Here is a 17,760-nt window from a genome sequence, read left to right as displayed (position 1 = left end):
GCCTTATCATCAGCGAACAAAAACTGACTCATTTCCCAAGCTCTCTCATCCACAACAGACTACATACTTGCCCCTCTTTCCAAAACTCATGCATTCACCTCCTTAACAACCCCATCCATAAACAAATTAAACAAACATGCAGACATCATACACCGCTACCGCAAACCTACATTCACTGAGAACCAATCACTTTCCTCTCTTCCTACACGTACGCATGCCTTACATCCTTGATAAAAACTTTTAATTGCTTCTAACAACTTGTGTCCCATACCATATATACTTAATACCTTCCACAGAGCATGTCTACCAACTCTATCATATGCCTTCTCCAGATCCATAAATGCTATATAGAAATCCATTTCCTTTTCTAAGTATCTTTCACATATATCCTTCAAAGAAAACACCTGATCCACACATCCTGTACCACTACAAATATATATAGAGATGCTCTGTGGAAGGTAATAAGAATATATGGTGTGGGAGGCAAGTTGTTAAGCAGTGAAAAGTTTTTATCGAGGATGTAAGGCATGTGTACGTGTAGGAAGAGAGGAAAGTGATTGGTTCTCAGTGAATGTAGGTTTGTGGCAGGGGTGTGTGATGTCTCCATTGTTGTTTAATTTATTTATGGATGGGGTTGTTAGGGAGGTGAATGCAAGAGTTTTGGAAAGAGGGGCAAGTATGAAGTCTGTTGTGAATGAGAGAGCTTGGGAAGTGAGTCAGTTGTTGTTCGCTGATGATACAGCGCTGGTGGATGATTCATGTGAGAAACTGCAGAAGCTGGTGACTGAGTTTGGAAAAGTGTGTGAAAGAAGAAAGTTAAGAGTAAATGTGAATAAGAGCAAGGTTATTAGGTACAGTAGGGTTGAGGGTCAAGTCAACTGGGAGGTAAGTTTGAATGGAGAAAAACTGGAGGAAGTAAAGTGTTTTAGATATCTGGGAGTGGATCTGGCAGCGGATGGAACCATGGAAACGGAAGTGAATCATAGGGTGGGGGAGGGGGCAAAAATCCTGTGAGCCTTGAAGAATGTGTGGAAGTCGAGAACATTATCTCGGAATGCAAAAATGGGTATGTTTGAAGGAATAGTGGTTCCAACAATGTTGTATGGTTGCGAGGCGTGGGCTATGGATAGAGTTATGCGCAGGAGGGTGGATGTGCTGGAAATGAGATATTTGAGGACAATGTGTGGTGTGAGGTGGTTTGATCGAGTAAGTAATGTAAGGGTAAGAGAGATGTATGGAAATAAAAAGAGCGTGGTTGAGAGAGCAGAAGAGGGTGTTTTGAAATGGTTTGGTCACATTGAGAGAATGAGTGAGGAAAGATTCACCAAGAGGATATATGTGGCGGAGGTGGAGGGAACGAGGAGAAGTGGGAGACCAAATTGGAGGTGGAAAGATGGAGTGAAAAAGATTTTGTGTGATCGGGGCCTGAACATGCAGGAGGGTGAAAGGAGGGCAAGGAATAGAGTGAATTGGATCGATGTGGTATACCGGGGTTGACGTGCTGTCAGTGGATTGAATCAGGGCATGTGAAGCGTCTGGGGTAAACCATGGAACATTGTGTGGGGCCTGGATGTGGAAAGAGAGATGTGGTTTCAGGCATTATTCCATGACAGGTAGAGACTGAATGTGAACGAATTGGGCCTTTGTTGTCTTTTCCTAGTGCTACGTCGCACACATGAGGGGGAGGGGGATGGTATTCCATGTGTGGCGAGGTGGCGATGGGGATGAATCAAGGCAGACAGTGTGAATTGTGTGCATGGGTATATAATGATGTGTCTGTGTGTGTATATATATGTGTACATTGAGATGTATAGGTATGTATATTTGCGTGTGTGGATGTGTATGTATATATATTGTGTATGGGGGTGGGTTGGGCCATTTCTTTCGTCTGTTTCCTTGCGCTACCTCGGAAACGCGGGAGACAGCGAAAAAGCAAAATAAATATATATATATATATATATATTCTTTTTTTTCTTTTTTTTTGCTTTGTCGCTGTCTCCCGCGTTTGCGAGGTAGCGCAAGGAAACAGACGAAATAAATGGCCCAACCCACCCCCATACACCTGTATATACATACACATCCACACACGCAAATATACATACCTACACAGCTTTCCATGGTTCACCCCAGACGCTTCACATGCCCTGATTCAATCCACTGACAGCACGTCAACCCCGGTATACCACATCAATCCAATTCACTCTATTCCTTGCCCTCCTTTCACCCTCCTGCATGTTCAGGCCCCGATCACACAAAATCTTTTTCACTCCATCTTTCCACCTCCAATTTGGTCTCCCACTTCTCCTCGTTCCCTCCACCTCCGACACATATATCCTCTTGGTCAATCTTTCCTCACTCATTCTCTCCATGTGCCCAGACCATTTCAAAACACCCTCTTCTGCTCTCTCAACCACGCTCTTTTTATTTCCACACATCTCTCTTACCCTTACGTTACTTACTCGATCAAACCACCTCACACCACACATTGTCCTCAAACATCTCATTTCCAGCACATCCATCCTCCTGTGCACAACTCTATCCATAGCCCACGCCTCGCAGCCATACAACATTGTTGGAACCACTATTCCTTCAAACATACCCATTTTTGCTTTCTGAGATAATGCTCTCGACTTCCACACATTCTTCAAGGCTCCCAGGATTTTCGCCCCCTCCCCCACCCTATGATCCACTTCCGCTTCCATGGTTCCATCCGCTGCCAGATCCACTCTCAGATATCTAAAACACTTTACTTCCTCCAGTTTTTCTCCATTCAAACTTACCTTCCAATTGACTTGACCCTCAACCCTACTGTACCTAATAACCTTGCTCTTATTATCATTTACTCTTAACTTTCTTCTTTCACACACTTTACCAAACTCAGTCACCAGCTTCTGCAGTTTTTCACATGAATCAGCCACCAGCGCTGTACCATCAGCGAACAACAACTGACTCACTTCCCAAGCTCTCTCATCCCCAACAGACTTCATACTTGCCCCTCTTTCCAAAACTCTCGCATTCACCTCCCTAACAACTCCATCCATAAACAAATTAAACAATCATGGAGACATCACACACCCCTGCCGCAAACCTACATTCACTGAGAACCAATCACTTTCCTCTCTTCCTACACGTACACATGCCTTACATCCTCGATAAAAACTTTTCACTGCTTCTAACAACTTGCCTCCCACACCATATATTCTTAATACCTTCCACAGAGCATCTCTATCAACTCTATTATATGCCTTCTCCAGATCCATAAATGCTACATACAAATCCATTTGCTTTTCTGAGTATTTCTCACATATATATATATATATATATATATATATATATATATATATATATATATATATATATATATATATATATATATTTTTTTTTTTTTTCATACTATTCGCCATTTCCCGCGATAGCGAGGTAGCGTTAAGAACAGAGGACTGGGCCTTTTTTGGAATATCCTCACCTGGCCCCCTCTGTTCCTTCTTTTGGAAATTTAAAAAAAAAAAAAAAAGAGAGGGGAGGATTTCCAGCCCCCCGCTCCCTCCCCTTTTAGTCGCCTTCTACGACACGCAGGGAATACGTGGGATGTATTCTTAATCCCCTATCCCCAGGAATATATATATATATATATATATATATATATATATATATATATATATATATATATATATATATATATATATTTTTTTTTTTTTTTTTTTTTTTTTTTTACTTTGTCGCTGTCTCCCGCGTTTGCGAGGTAGCGCAAGGAAACAGACGAAAGAAATGGCCCAACCCCCCCATACACATGTATATACATACGTCCACACACGCAAATATACATACCTACACAGCTTTCCATGGTTTACCCCAGACGCTTCACATGCCTTGATTCAATCCACTGACAGCACGTCAACCCCGGTATACCACATCGCTCCAATTCACTCTATTCCTTGCCCTCCTTTCACCCTCCTGCATGTTCAGGCCCCGATCACACAAAATCTTTTTCACTCCATCTTTCCACATCCAATTTGGTCTCCCTCTTCTCCTTGCTCCCTCCACCTCCGACACATATATCCTCTTGGTCAATCTTTCCTCACTCATCCTCTCCATGTGCCCAAACCACTTCAAAACACCCTCTTCTGCTCTCTCAACCACGCTCTTTTTATTTCCACACATCTCTCTTACCCTTACGTTACTCACTCGATCAAACCACCTCACACCACACATTGTCCTCAAACATCTCCTTTCCAGCACATCCATCCTCCTGCGCACAACTCTATCCATAGCCCACGCCTCGCAACCATACAACATTGTTGGAACCACTATTCCTTCAAACATACCCATTTTTGCTTTCCGAGATAATGTTCTCGACTTCCACACATTCTTCAAGGCCCCCAGAATTTTCGCCCCCTCCCCCACCCTATGATCCACTTCCGCTTCCATGGTTCCATCCGCTGCCAGATCCACTCCCAGATATCTAAAACACTTCACTTCCTCCAGTTTTTCTCCATTCAAACTCACCTCCCAATTGACTTGACCCTCAACCCTACTGTACCTAATAACCTTGCTCTTATTCACATTTACTCTTAACTTTCTTCTTCCACACACTTTACCAAACTCAGTCACCAGCTTCTGCAGTTTCTCACATGAATCAGCCACCAGCGCTGTATCATCAGCGAACAACAACTGACTCACTTCCCAAGCTCTCTCATCCCCAACAGACTTCATACTTGCCCCTCTTTCCAAAACTCTTGCATTTACCTCCCTAACAACCCCATCCATAAACAAATTAAATGACCATGGAGACATCACACACCCCTGCCGCAAACCTACATTCACTGAGAACCAATCACTTTCCTCTCTTCCTACACGTACACATGCCTTACATCCTCGATAAAAACTTTTCACTGCTTCTAACAACTTTCCTCCCACACCATATATTCTTAATACCTTCCACAGAGCATCTCTATCAACTCTATCATATGCCTTCTCCAGATCCATAAATGCTACATACAAATCCATTTGCTTTTCTAAGTATTTCTCACATACATTCTTCAAAGCAAACACCTGATCCACACATCCTCTACCACTTCTGAAACCACACTGCTCTTCCCCAATCTGATGCTCTGTACATGCCTTCACCCTCTCAATCAATACCCTCCCATATAATTTACCAGGAATACTCAACAAACTTATACCTCTGTAATTTGAGCACTCACTCTTATCCCCTTTGCCTTTGTACAATGGCACTATGCACGCATTCCGCCAATCCTCAGGCACCTCACCATGAGTCATACATACATTAAATAACCTTACCAACCAGTCAACAATACAGTCACCCCCTTTTTTAATAAATTCCACTGCAATACCATCCAAACCTGCTGCCTTGCCGGCTTTCATCTTCCGCAAAGCTTTCACTACCTCATCTCTGTTTACCAAATCATTTTCCCTAACCCTCTCACTTTGCACACCACCTCGACCAAAACACCCTATATCTGCCACTCTATCATCAAACACATTCAGCAAACCTTCAAAATACTCACTCCATCTCCTTCTCACATCACCACTACTTGTTATCACCTCCCCATTTGCGCCCTTCACTGAAGTTCCCATTTGCTCCCTTGTCTTACGCACTTAATTTACCTCCTTCCAGAACATCTTTTTATTCTCCCTAAAATTTAATGATACTCTCTCACCCCAACTCTCATTTGCCCTTTTTTTCACCTCTTGCACCTTTCTCTTGACCTCCTGTCTCTTTCTTTTATACATCTCCCACTCAATTGCATTTTTTCCCTGCAAAAATCGTCCAAATGCCTCTCTCTTCTCTTTCACTAATACTCTTACTTCTTCATCCCACCACTCACTACCCTTTCTAATCAATCCACCTCCCACTCTTCTCATGCCACAAGCTTCTTTTGCGCAATCCATCACTGATTCCCTAAATACATCCCATTCCTCCCCCACTCCCCTTGCTTCCATTGTTCTCACCTTTTTCCATTCTGTACTCAGTCTCTCCTGGTACTTCCTAACACAGGTCTCCTTCTCAAGATCACTTACTCTCACCACCCTCTTCACCCCAACATTCACTCTTCTTTTCTGAAAACCCATACAAATCTTCACCTTAGCCTCCACAAGATAATGATCAGACATCCCTCCAGTTGCACCTCTCAGCACATTAACATCCAAAAGTCTCTCTTTCGCACGCCTGTCAATTAACACGTAATCCAATAACGCTCTCTGGCCATCTCTCCTACTTACATAAGTATACTTATGTATATCTCGCTTTTTAAACCAGGTATTCCCAATCATCAGTCCTTTTTCAGCACATAAATCTACAAGCTCTTCACCATTTCCATTTACAACACTGAACACCCCATGTATACCAATTATTCCCTCAACAGCCACATTACTCACCTTTGCATTCAAATCACCCATCACTATAACCCGGTCTCGTGCATCAAAACCACTAACACACTCATTCAGCTGCTCCCAAAACACTTGCCTCTCTTGATCTTTCTTCTCATGCCCAGGTGCATATGCACCAATAATCACCCACCTCTCTCCATCAACTTTCAGTTTTACCCATATTAATCGAGAATTTACTTTCTTACACTCTATCACATACTCCCACAACTCCTGTTTCAGGAGTATTGCTACTCCTTCCCTTGCTCTTGTCCTCTCACTAACCCCTGACTTTACTCCCCAGACATTCCCAAACCACTCTTCCCCTATATATATATATATATATATATATATATATATATATATATATATATATATATATATATATACATATTTTTTCTTTTTTTTTTTTTTTTTTGCTTTGTCGCTGTCTCCCGCGTTTGCGAAGTAGTGCAAGGAAACAGACGAAAGAAATGGCCCAACCCACCCCCATACACATGTATATACATACGTCCACACACGCAAATATACATACCTACACAGCTTTCCATGGTTTACCCCAGACGCTTCACATGCCCTGATTCAATCCACTGACAGCACGTCAACCCCGGTATACCACATCGATCCAATTCACTCTATTCCTTGCCCTCCTTTCACCCTCCTGCATGTTCAGGCCCCGATCACACAAAATCTTTTTCACTCCATCTTTCCACCTCCAATTTGGTCTCCCACTTCTCCTCGTTCCCTCCACCTCCGACACATATATCCTCTTGGTCAATCTTTCCTCACTCATTCTCTCCATGTGCCCAAACCATTTCAAAACACCCTCTTCTGCTCTCTCAACCACGCTCTTTTTATTTCCATACATCTCTCTTACCCTTACGTTACTTACTCGATCAAACCACCTCACATCACACATTGTCCTCAAACATCTCATTTCCAGCACATCCATCATCCTGCGCACAACTCTATCCATAGCCCACGCCTTGAAACCATACAACATTGTTGGAACCACTATTCCTTCAAACATACCCATTTTTGCTTTCCGAGATAATGTTCTCGAATTCCACACATTCTTCAAGGCTCCCTGGATTTTTGCCCCCTCCCCCACCTTATGATCCACTTCCGCTTCCATGGTTCCATCCGCTGCCAGATCCACTCCCAGATATCTAAAACACTTTACTTCCTCCAGTTTTTCTCCATTCAAACTTACCTCCCAATTGACTTCACCCTCAACCCTACTGTACCTAATAACCTTGCTCTTATTCGCATTTACTCTTCACTTTCTTCTTTCACACACTTTACCAAACTCAGTCACCAGCTTCTGCAGTTTCTCACATGAATCAGCCACCAGCGTTGTATCATCAGCGAACAACAACTGACTCACTTCCCAAGCTCTCTCATCCACAACAGACTTCATACTTGCCCCTCTTTCCAAAAATCTTACATTCACCTCCCTAACAACCCCATCTATAAACAAATTAAACAACCATGGATACATCACACACCCCTGCCGCAAACCTACATTCACTGAGAACCAATCACTTTCCTCTCTTCCTACACGTACACATGCCTTACATCCTCGATAAAAACTTTTCACTGCTTCTAACAACTTGCCTCCCACACCATATATTCTTAATACCTTCCACAGAGCATCTCTATCAACTCTATCATATGCCTTCTCCAGATCCATAAATGCTGCATACAAATCCATTTGCTTTTCTAAGTATTTCTCACATACATTCTTCAAAGCAAACACCTGATCCACACATCGTCTACCACTTCTGAAACCACACTGCTCTTCCCCAATCTGATGCTCTGTACATGCCTTCACCCTCTCAATCAATACCCTCCCATATAATTTACCAGGAATACTCAACAAACTTATACCTCTGAAATTTGAGCACTCACTCTTATCCCCTTTGCCTTTGTACAATGGCACTATGCACGCATTCCGCCAATCCTCAGGCACCTCACCATGAGTCATACATACATTAAATAACCTTACCAACCAGTCAATAATACAGTCACCCCCTTTTTTAATAAATTCCACTGCAATACCATCCAAACCTGCTGCCTTGCCGTCTTTCATCTTCCTCAAAGCTTTTACTACCTCATCTCTGTTTACCAAATCATTTTCCCTAACCCTCTCACTTTGCACACCACCTTGACCAAAACACCCTATATCTGCCACTTTATCATCAAACACATTCAACAAACCTTCAAAATACTTACTCCATCTCTTTCTCACATCACCACTACTTGTTATCACCTCCCCATTTGCGCCCTTCACTGAAGTTCCCATTTGCTCCCTTGTCTTACGCACTTTATTTACCTCCTTCCAGAACATCTTTTTATTCTCCCTAAAATTTAATGATACTCTCTCACCCCAACTCTCATTTGCCGTCTTTTTCATCTCTTGCACCTTTCTCTTGACCTCCTGTCTCTTTCTTTTATACATCTCCCACTCAATTGCCTTTTTTCCCTGCAAAAATCATCCAAATGCCTCTCTCTTCTCTTTCACTAATAATCTTACTTCTTCATCCCACCACTCACTACCCTTTCTAATCAACCCACCTCCCACTCTTCTCATGCCACAAGCATCCTTTGCGCAATCCATCACTGATTCCCTAAATACATCCCATTCCTCCCCCACTCCCCTTACTTCTATTGTTCTCACCTTTTTCCATTCTGTACTCAGTCTCTCCTGGTACTTCCTCACACAAGTCTCCTTCCCATGCTCACTTACTCTCCCCACCCTCTTCACCCCAACATTCACTCTTCTTTTCTGAAAACCCATACAAATCTTCACCTTAGCCTCCACAAGATAATGATCAGACATCCCTCCAGTTGCACTTCTCAGCACATTAACATCCAAAAGTCTCTCTTTCGTGCGCCTGTCAATTAACATGTAATCCAATAACGCTCTCTGGCCATCTCTCCTACTTACATACGTATACTTATGTATATCTCACTTTTTAAACCAGGTATTCCCAATCACCAGTCCTTTTTCAGCACGTAAATATACAAGCTCTTCACCATTTCCATTTACAACACTGAACACCCCATGTATACCAATTATTCCCTCAACTGCCACATTACTCACCTTTGCATTCAAATCACCCATCACTATAACCCGGTCTTGTGCATCAAAACCACTAACACACTCATTCAGCTGCTCCCAAAACACTTGCCTCTCATGATCTTTCTTCTCATGCCCAGGTGCATATGCACCAATAATCACCCATCTCTCTCCATCAACTTTCAGTTTTACCCATATTAATCGAGAATTTACTTTCTTACATTCTATCACATACTCCCACAACTCCTGTTTCAGGAGTACTGCTGCTCCTTCCCTTGCTCTTGTCCTCTCACTAACCCCTGACTTTACTCCCAAGACATTCCCAAGCCACTCTTCCCCTTTACCCTTGAGCTTCGTTTCACTCAGAGCCAAAACATCCAGGTTCCTTTCCTCAAACATACTACCTATCTCTCCTTTTTTCACATCTTGGTTACATCCACACATATATAGACACCCCAGTCTGAGCCTTCGAGGAGGATGAGGACTCCCTGCGTGACTCCTTCTGTTTCCCATTTTAGAAAGTTAAAAAAAAAATACAAGGAGGCGAGGATTTCTGGCCTTCTACGACACACGAGGAATGCGTGGGAAGTATTCTTTCACCCCTATCCCCAGGGATAATATACATATATATGCATATATATATACATATACACATACATGCGCATATATACACACATACACACATATACATATATATACACATGAAAAATGTAAGAAATAATTTAGAAAACTGAAACTTCTAGCTTGAAATGAAATGAAAAAAATGAATGTCACATAATGGTTCAACCTCTGGCTATGGAAAAGGGAAATGTATAATTTATTTACACAAATGTCAATAGTAGTTTTCATCAATTAAACCACTGTATCATACTGCCTGGTCCACTTCTCTTATCATGAAACAGGAATATTGGCTTATGATGTTTCTCAATTTTCTTCATTACACAAAGTACAAACCATATCTTGGATACATGAGGGTAGGTAGTTGGTCATCCGCCATAATAAAGCCTTGACAGACCAAAAATTTATTTGGACCTCAACTTTTCCAGTACATTTATGAAAAACACCTTTTTGCTTTCCATCTCTATCACTTTGAAAAAAAAGGAATAAGCTTCAATGTCTAAGCTACATTTTTTCCAATTTCACCACTATTTTCTTGTCAAAGCACCATGTATGAAAACTATCACTCCAGTAACACAACTATAAACATTTACTTCCCCTATATATATATATATATATATATATATATATATATATATATATATATATATATATATATATATATATATATTTATTTATTTATTTATTTATTTTTCCTTGTCGCTGTCTCCCGCATTAGCGAGGTAGAACAAGGAAACAGATGAAAAAATGGACCAACCCACCCACATACACATATATATACATACTCGTCCACACATGCAAATATACATACCTATACATCTCAATGTACACATATATATGCACACATAGATATATACATATATACACATGTACATAATTCATACTGTCTGCCTTTATTTATTCCCATCGCCACCTCGCCACACACGGAATAACAACCCTCCCTACTCATGTGTGCGAGGTAGCACTAGGAAAGGACAACAAAGGCCCCATTCATTCACACTCAGTCTTTAGCTGTCATGTAATAAAGCACTTAAACCACAACTCCCTTTCCACATCCAGGCCCCACAGAACTTTCCACGGTTTACCTTAGACGCTTCATATGCCCTGGTTCAATCCATTGACAGCACATCAACCTCGGTATACTACATCGTTCCAATTCACTCCATTCCTTGCACGCCTTTCACCCTCCTGCATGTTCAGACCCCGATCACTCAAAATCTTTTTCACTCCATCTTTCCACCTCCCACTTGGTCTCCCACTTCTCCTCATCCCTCCACCTCTGACACATATATCCTCTTGGTCAATCTTTCCTCACTCCCTCTCTCCATGTGACCAAACCATTTCAAAACACCCTCTTCTGTTCTCTCAACCACTTTCTTTTTATTTCCACACATCTCTCTTACCCTTACATTACTTACTCGATCAAACCCCCTCACACCACATATTGGGCTCAAACATCTCATTTCCAGTACATCCACCCTCCTGCGCACAACTCTATCCATAGACAACGCCTCGCAACCATACAACATTGTTGGAACTACTATTCTTTCAAACATACCCATTTTTGCTTTCCAAGATAATGTTCTCGACTTCCAAACATTCTTCAAGGATCCCAGAATTTTCACCCCCTCCCCCACCCTATGATTCAACTCCGCTTTCATGGTTCCATCCACTGCCAGATCGACTCCCAGATATCTAAAACACTTTACTTCCTCCAGTTTTTCTCCATTCAAACTTACCTCCCAATTGACTTGACCCTCAACCCTACTGTACCTAATAACCTTGCTCTTATTCACATTTACTCTTAACTTTCTTCTTTCACACACTTTACCAAACTCAGTCACCAGCTTCTGCAGTTTCTCACATGAATCAGCCACCAGCGCTGTATCATCAGCGAACAACAACTGACTCACTTCCCAAGCTCTCTCATCCACAATAGACTGCATACTTGCCCCTCTTTCCAAAACTCTTGCATTGACCTCCCTAACAACCCCATCCAGACACAAATTAAACAACCATGGAGACATCACACACCCCTGCCGCAAACCTACATTCACTGAGAACCAATTACTTTCCTCTCTTCCTACACGTATACATGCCTTACATCCTCGATAAAAACTTTTCACTGCTTCTATCAACTTGCCTCCCACACGATATATTCTTAATACCTTCCACAGAGCATCTCTATCAACTCTATCATATGCCTTCTCCAGATCCATTACTGCTACATACAAATCCATTTGCTTTAAGTATTTCTCACATACATTCTTCAAAGCAAACACCTGATCCACACATCCTCTACCACTTCTGAAACCACACTGCTCTTCCCCAGTCTGATGCTCTGTACATGCCTTCACCCTCTCAATCAATACCCTCCCTTATAATTTCCCAGGAATACTCAACAAACTTTTACCTCTGTAATTTGAGCACTCACTCTTATCCCCTTTGCCTTTGTACAATGGCACTATGCAAGTATTCCGCCAATCCTCAGGCAACTCACCATGAGTCATACATACATTAAATAAACTTACCAACAAGTCAACAATACAGTCACCCCCTTTTGTTAATAAATTCCAATGCAATACCATCCAAACCTGCTGCCTTGCTGGCTTTCATCTTCCGCAAAGCTTTTACTACCTCTTCTCTGTTTACCAAATCATTTTCCCTAACCCTCTCACTTTGCACACCACCTCAACCAAAACACCCTATATCTGCCACTCTATCATCAAACACATTCAACAAACCTTCAAAATATTCACTCCTTCTCCTCACATCACCACTACTTGTTATCACCTCCCCATTAGCCCCCTTCACTGAAGTTCCAATTTGTTCCCTTGTCTTACACACTTTATTTACCTCCTTCCAAAACATCTTTTTATTCTCCCCAAAATCTAATGATAGTCTCTCACCCCAACTCTCATTTGCCCTCTTTTTCAGCTCTTGCACCTTTCTCTTGACCTCCTGCCTCTTTCTTTTATACATCTCCCAGTCATTTGCATTTTTTCCCTGCAAAAATTGTCCAAATGCCTCTCTCTTCTCTTTCACTAATACTCTTACTTCTTCATCCCACCACTCACATACCTTTTCTAATCAACCCACCTCCCACCATCTTTTGCACAAGCCATCACTGCTTCCCTAAATACATCCCATTCCTCCCCCACACCCCTTACCTCCTTTGTTCTCACCTTATTCCATTCTTTACTCAGTCTCTCCTGGTACTCCTCACACAAGTCTCCTTCCCAAGCTCACTTACTCACACCAATCTCTTCACCCCAACATTCTCTCTTCTTTTCTGAAAACCCCTACAAATCTTCACCTTCGCCTCCACAAGATAATGATCAGACATCCCTCCAATTGCACTTCTCAGCACATTAACATTCAAAAGTCTCTCTTTCGCGTGCCTATCAATTAACACGTAATCCAATAACGCTCTCTGGCCATCTCTCCTACTTACATACGTATACTTATGTATATCTCGCTTTTTAAACCAGGTATTCCCAATCACCAGTCCTTTTTCAGCACATAAATCTACAAGCTCTTTACCATTTCCATTTACAACACTGAACACCCCATGTATACCAATTATTCCCTCAACTGCCACATTACTCACCTTTGCATTCAAATCACCCATCACTATAACCCGGTCACGTGTATCAGAACCACTAACACACTCATTCAGCTGCTCCTAAAACACTTGCCTATCTTGATCTTTCTTCTCATGCCCAGGTGCATATGCACCAATAATCACCCATCTCTCTCCATCCACTTTCAGTTTTACCCATATCAATCTAGAGTTTACTTTCTTACATTCTATCACATACTCCCACAACTCTTGTTTCAGGAGTAGTACTACTCCTTACCTTGCTCTTGTCCTCTCACTAACCCCTGACTTTACTCCCAAGACATTCCCAAACCACTCTTCCTCTTTACCCTTGAGCTTTGTTTCACTCAGAGCCAAAACATCCAGGTTCCTTTCCTCAAATATGCTACCTATCTCTCGTTTTTTCTCATCTTGGTTACATCCACACACATTTAGACACCCCAATCTGAGACTTCGAGGAGGATGAGCACTCCCCGCGTGACTTCTTCTGTTTCCTTTTTTAGAAAGTTAAAATACAAGGAGGGGAGGGTTTTTAGCCCCCGCTCCCGTCCCATTTAGTCGCCTTCTATGACACGTGAGGAATGCGTGGGCAGTATTCTTTCTCCCCTATCCCCAGGGATATATATATATACATAAGTATGTATATGAGTGATTGGGCCTTTCTTCATTTGTTTCCTTGCGCTACATCTGTGATGTTGGAAACAGTTGTTAAGTATAGTATTGATAATAAAGAAATAATGTTATTCTGAAACCCAGGTCTTAATGTGACAAATGCTGCTTTTCTGAATGTTGCTGTTTGGAGTGTTTACTTTAAAAACAGCATGTGTTGAGGGAACACTGTCCTCAAAACTGAAACATTTGTTATTCTGAGGGTAATTTGTGTACACTGAAATAATACTAGAAATTAGATAAAAAGATTCAGGTACTGTGTATCCACTATAAAATTATAGTGAAAGATAAAAGGATTGAGAATTGGAATTACCATCTGAAATGATAAACAGGTAAAGGTGCTGGGGGAAGCTCTGTCAAAAGTAAGTTCCCTATAACAGTTCATAATGACATTTTAATGATTTTTTGAAGACCATGAAAATTTTTCAGACATGTATTTTCAACCCAGTTTGCATATATGGCAATGTTATTGTAATTTATTCTCCAGAGCTTTTGTTGTGTGTAATCCATTATTTAGTGTTACATTATTAAGAAGTTTTATTGAATGTTGCTATAAGTTGACCATTTTATATATCAAGACTTGGGATTCTAAGTGTTTCAGAAGTCAGTCTGTTGTTGTGCATATCATAGTAGTTGTTATTATATATTTGTATTTGTTTCTTCAGGTTAAGGTACGTGGTGAGAGAGCCAAGCGTGAGTTTCGTGGAGAAGAAACCATAATCACAAACCCGTCATCTTGGCCTGACCCATGTAACATTGTGGAGACAAGTGAACCATACGTTATAGGTACCATTATTACTCCAGGTTAGTTTCATAGGGCATAGAATGTGCATTCTGAAAAAGTATATATACTTTGGTACATCTGGAGTGACTGTGTATATATGCATCTGCAGTGGGGTCTTACGTAATAGTACTCATGACAAAGCCCATTATTATAAAACTGAATATGCAAAAAAGGGATACAGTGGACACCCCTATCTTATATCCCCATAATATATTTTTCACTCTTAAGTTGATTAGCTCAGAATTGAAATTAAGACCATTTTATACTTTTTACCAAAGATGTGAATTGTGAAACTTTTTTTGGAACACTAATTACAAATTTCTATTATTTTTTAAAAAGAATTAAGTGAAAAATCTGAAATCAAAATAGAGGAAATTTCACTGAAGTAGAAAAAAAATTTCACACAGAGAACAAAAATAGTATCAAAATACTATGTAGTCCTTTGCAAGTCCCAGCATGATGTTTTGTCTGATGCCTGTCAGTTGACCTGCATATGCTCTTACATGCTTTCTGTCTGCATGAGTAGGCTATGGAGATTTGTATGCATGTTGCCCATGGTTTCGTGAAAATTTGTGCAGTAATGACTGATAGATACTTGCTATGGCCTTCAGACAATGAAAGTTCATCAAAGAGACCAATGATTAATGCTTATGGCCATATGAGAGTTTAACAATTACTGACAAACTTAGGGTCTCGGACAAGATAGAAGCTGGGTTCAGGAGGCAGAAAGTACGTGAATGCTTTAAGGTTGTGACTACGATATGTATGATATACAGTATACTTTAGGAATTTCAGGACCTCCTTGTACCAGGTTTTCAAGTTTCAGATGCTCTTGAAACTATATAGATTCTTATTTTCTTTAATTGATATCCATATATAGTACAGTAATTTTCTTATCATATGACACAAGCTCTTCAGAAAATTAGCTAATATAACAAGGATCCAGAAGCAAGTGGCAGCTTGGAAAAGTGGCATTGTGATACACAAACACATGGGTTTCATTACAGTAGTGAATATATGAAGTATACTAAATTATAGAAGCTTAATAGCAATGTGTGGAATGGTGTATGTGAGGGGGGGGGGGGGGCATGTAAGGACAGGGATAAGTGGACTCTTTTGCAGTAGCTACCCCTATGATGAGAGTTCCCTCGGGAGCCGGCATTAGAGATATAGATAGACAGATAGCAATTTCATTATCATAGTCTACTAGTAATCATAGTACACCACCGATTTTCTGGCACCCTTGGTTCCAATGCCTTGCTGGATTAACCATTTTGACTGACCAACTGTAGTCACATAATGATGATTCATCAACACACCTTTAACCCACTAATTATACATCTCCCATGTGTCTAAAGTATACCGTAGATTGCTAGAAATTTGAATTACACAACTATTAAATGTTTGAGCACCATAATATGGTAAGTCTGTCCTTAAATTGTTTGAATCCTGTTGGGTCTTCTTTGTCTTCTGATGTAAGTGTTTTTCTAGCCAGAATAATACAGTTTTGTCTCCATTGTACACCTGCTCAGGACTGAGTTGCTCGTCAGCTACGAGTTTCGCAAATTTGTCCACTTACTCAGCAGCTCCTTCATGGTTTGCAGACTGCTTTTCTCCATACACTTTATTTATGGAAATCCACGACGCATCTTGAATCTTTGAAGCCATCCTTCACTATGGTCACACTCATGTTGTAATTTAAGTTCTTTATGGAACAACTAAGCCTGGTCCATTAATTACAACACTCATGTTGTAATTTAAGTTCTTTATGGAACATCTAAGCCTGGTCCATTATCATGCTGTGTAACAAGTCCATTCCATCACTCTGACACTGTCAAAACCATTCCATCATCACTCGATTGTGCTCAGTACTCTTGACATCTTTCATAGTTTTTCTAATCATTTACTTCTTGAAATTGCTGTCTGCATAGAATTTCAATATTTTCTCCCTTTGCTTCTGTTTATCATAAACAGTTGATAAGCCAGTACTGTAGATGTCATGTAGCTTATGCACCAAAACACCAGTCCATTATTTCAACAGTTCTACTTTATCTTGGATCGATATGGACTGATGTTTACGTTTGACACCATGACTGACACTCTCATGTGACTTAGAAACCATAGCTAGGGTTAAATTTGAGCAAAATAAGCTAAGATTCCCTCAGAATTGCAGTATCACCACCAACAAGTGCAGTGTAAAGAATGTTAAAAAGCACTCCCTACACACACAATGTCATCTGTGGCCGCCCAGTAAACTAGTCTGGTGGCTGCGGTAATTTTAAGTTCCCTCATGTAATTGTGTCCAGACTATAGGAGGTGCCGAGGTGGTGTACCTTTAGTGTACAAACAAAACAAAACAGTATTCCTTGTCCTTGATTTCCTTAGGAATGAGTTCCTTAAAAGGGTGTGCAAAACAAATTTTTATGAATTAAACCTTTTACAGAACTGTATCATGTGCATCAGTTAAGAGGGGGATATTTTATTACTAAGTAGAGCAGGATTTGCCCTGACTAAAAAAAAAGCAAAGCAGATCTACCCAGGAATTTCTTCTTGAATCTCAGCAGCCTAAAAAATAATCTGAAAATCCATCTCAGGAAGATTTCAAACAATAGCACAAAG

The 17,760-nt window shown here is 40.8% G+C and overlaps 1 protein-coding gene across 1 annotated transcript in view; it reads left to right on the top strand.

Annotated features, from left to right (window-relative positions):
• LOC139765356 (translation factor GUF1, mitochondrial-like) overlaps positions 1–17,760 on the top strand; it is a 135,554-nt gene that overhangs the window by 32,002 nt on the left and 85,792 nt on the right. Inside the window, exon 2 of the mRNA XM_071692738.1 lies at positions 15,023–15,161. Within this exon, the coding sequence (XP_071548839.1) occupies positions 15,023–15,161 (139 nt within the window). The remainder of the gene's footprint in view (positions 1–15,022; positions 15,162–17,760) is intronic.

Source organism: Panulirus ornatus, chromosome 54 (assembly GCF_036320965.1).
Source record: "Panulirus ornatus isolate Po-2019 chromosome 54, ASM3632096v1, whole genome shotgun sequence".
In the NCBI taxonomy this organism is placed as follows: domain Eukaryota; kingdom Metazoa; phylum Arthropoda; class Malacostraca; order Decapoda; family Palinuridae; genus Panulirus; species Panulirus ornatus.
This window is presented reverse-complemented; position numbering and strand designations above follow the sequence as displayed.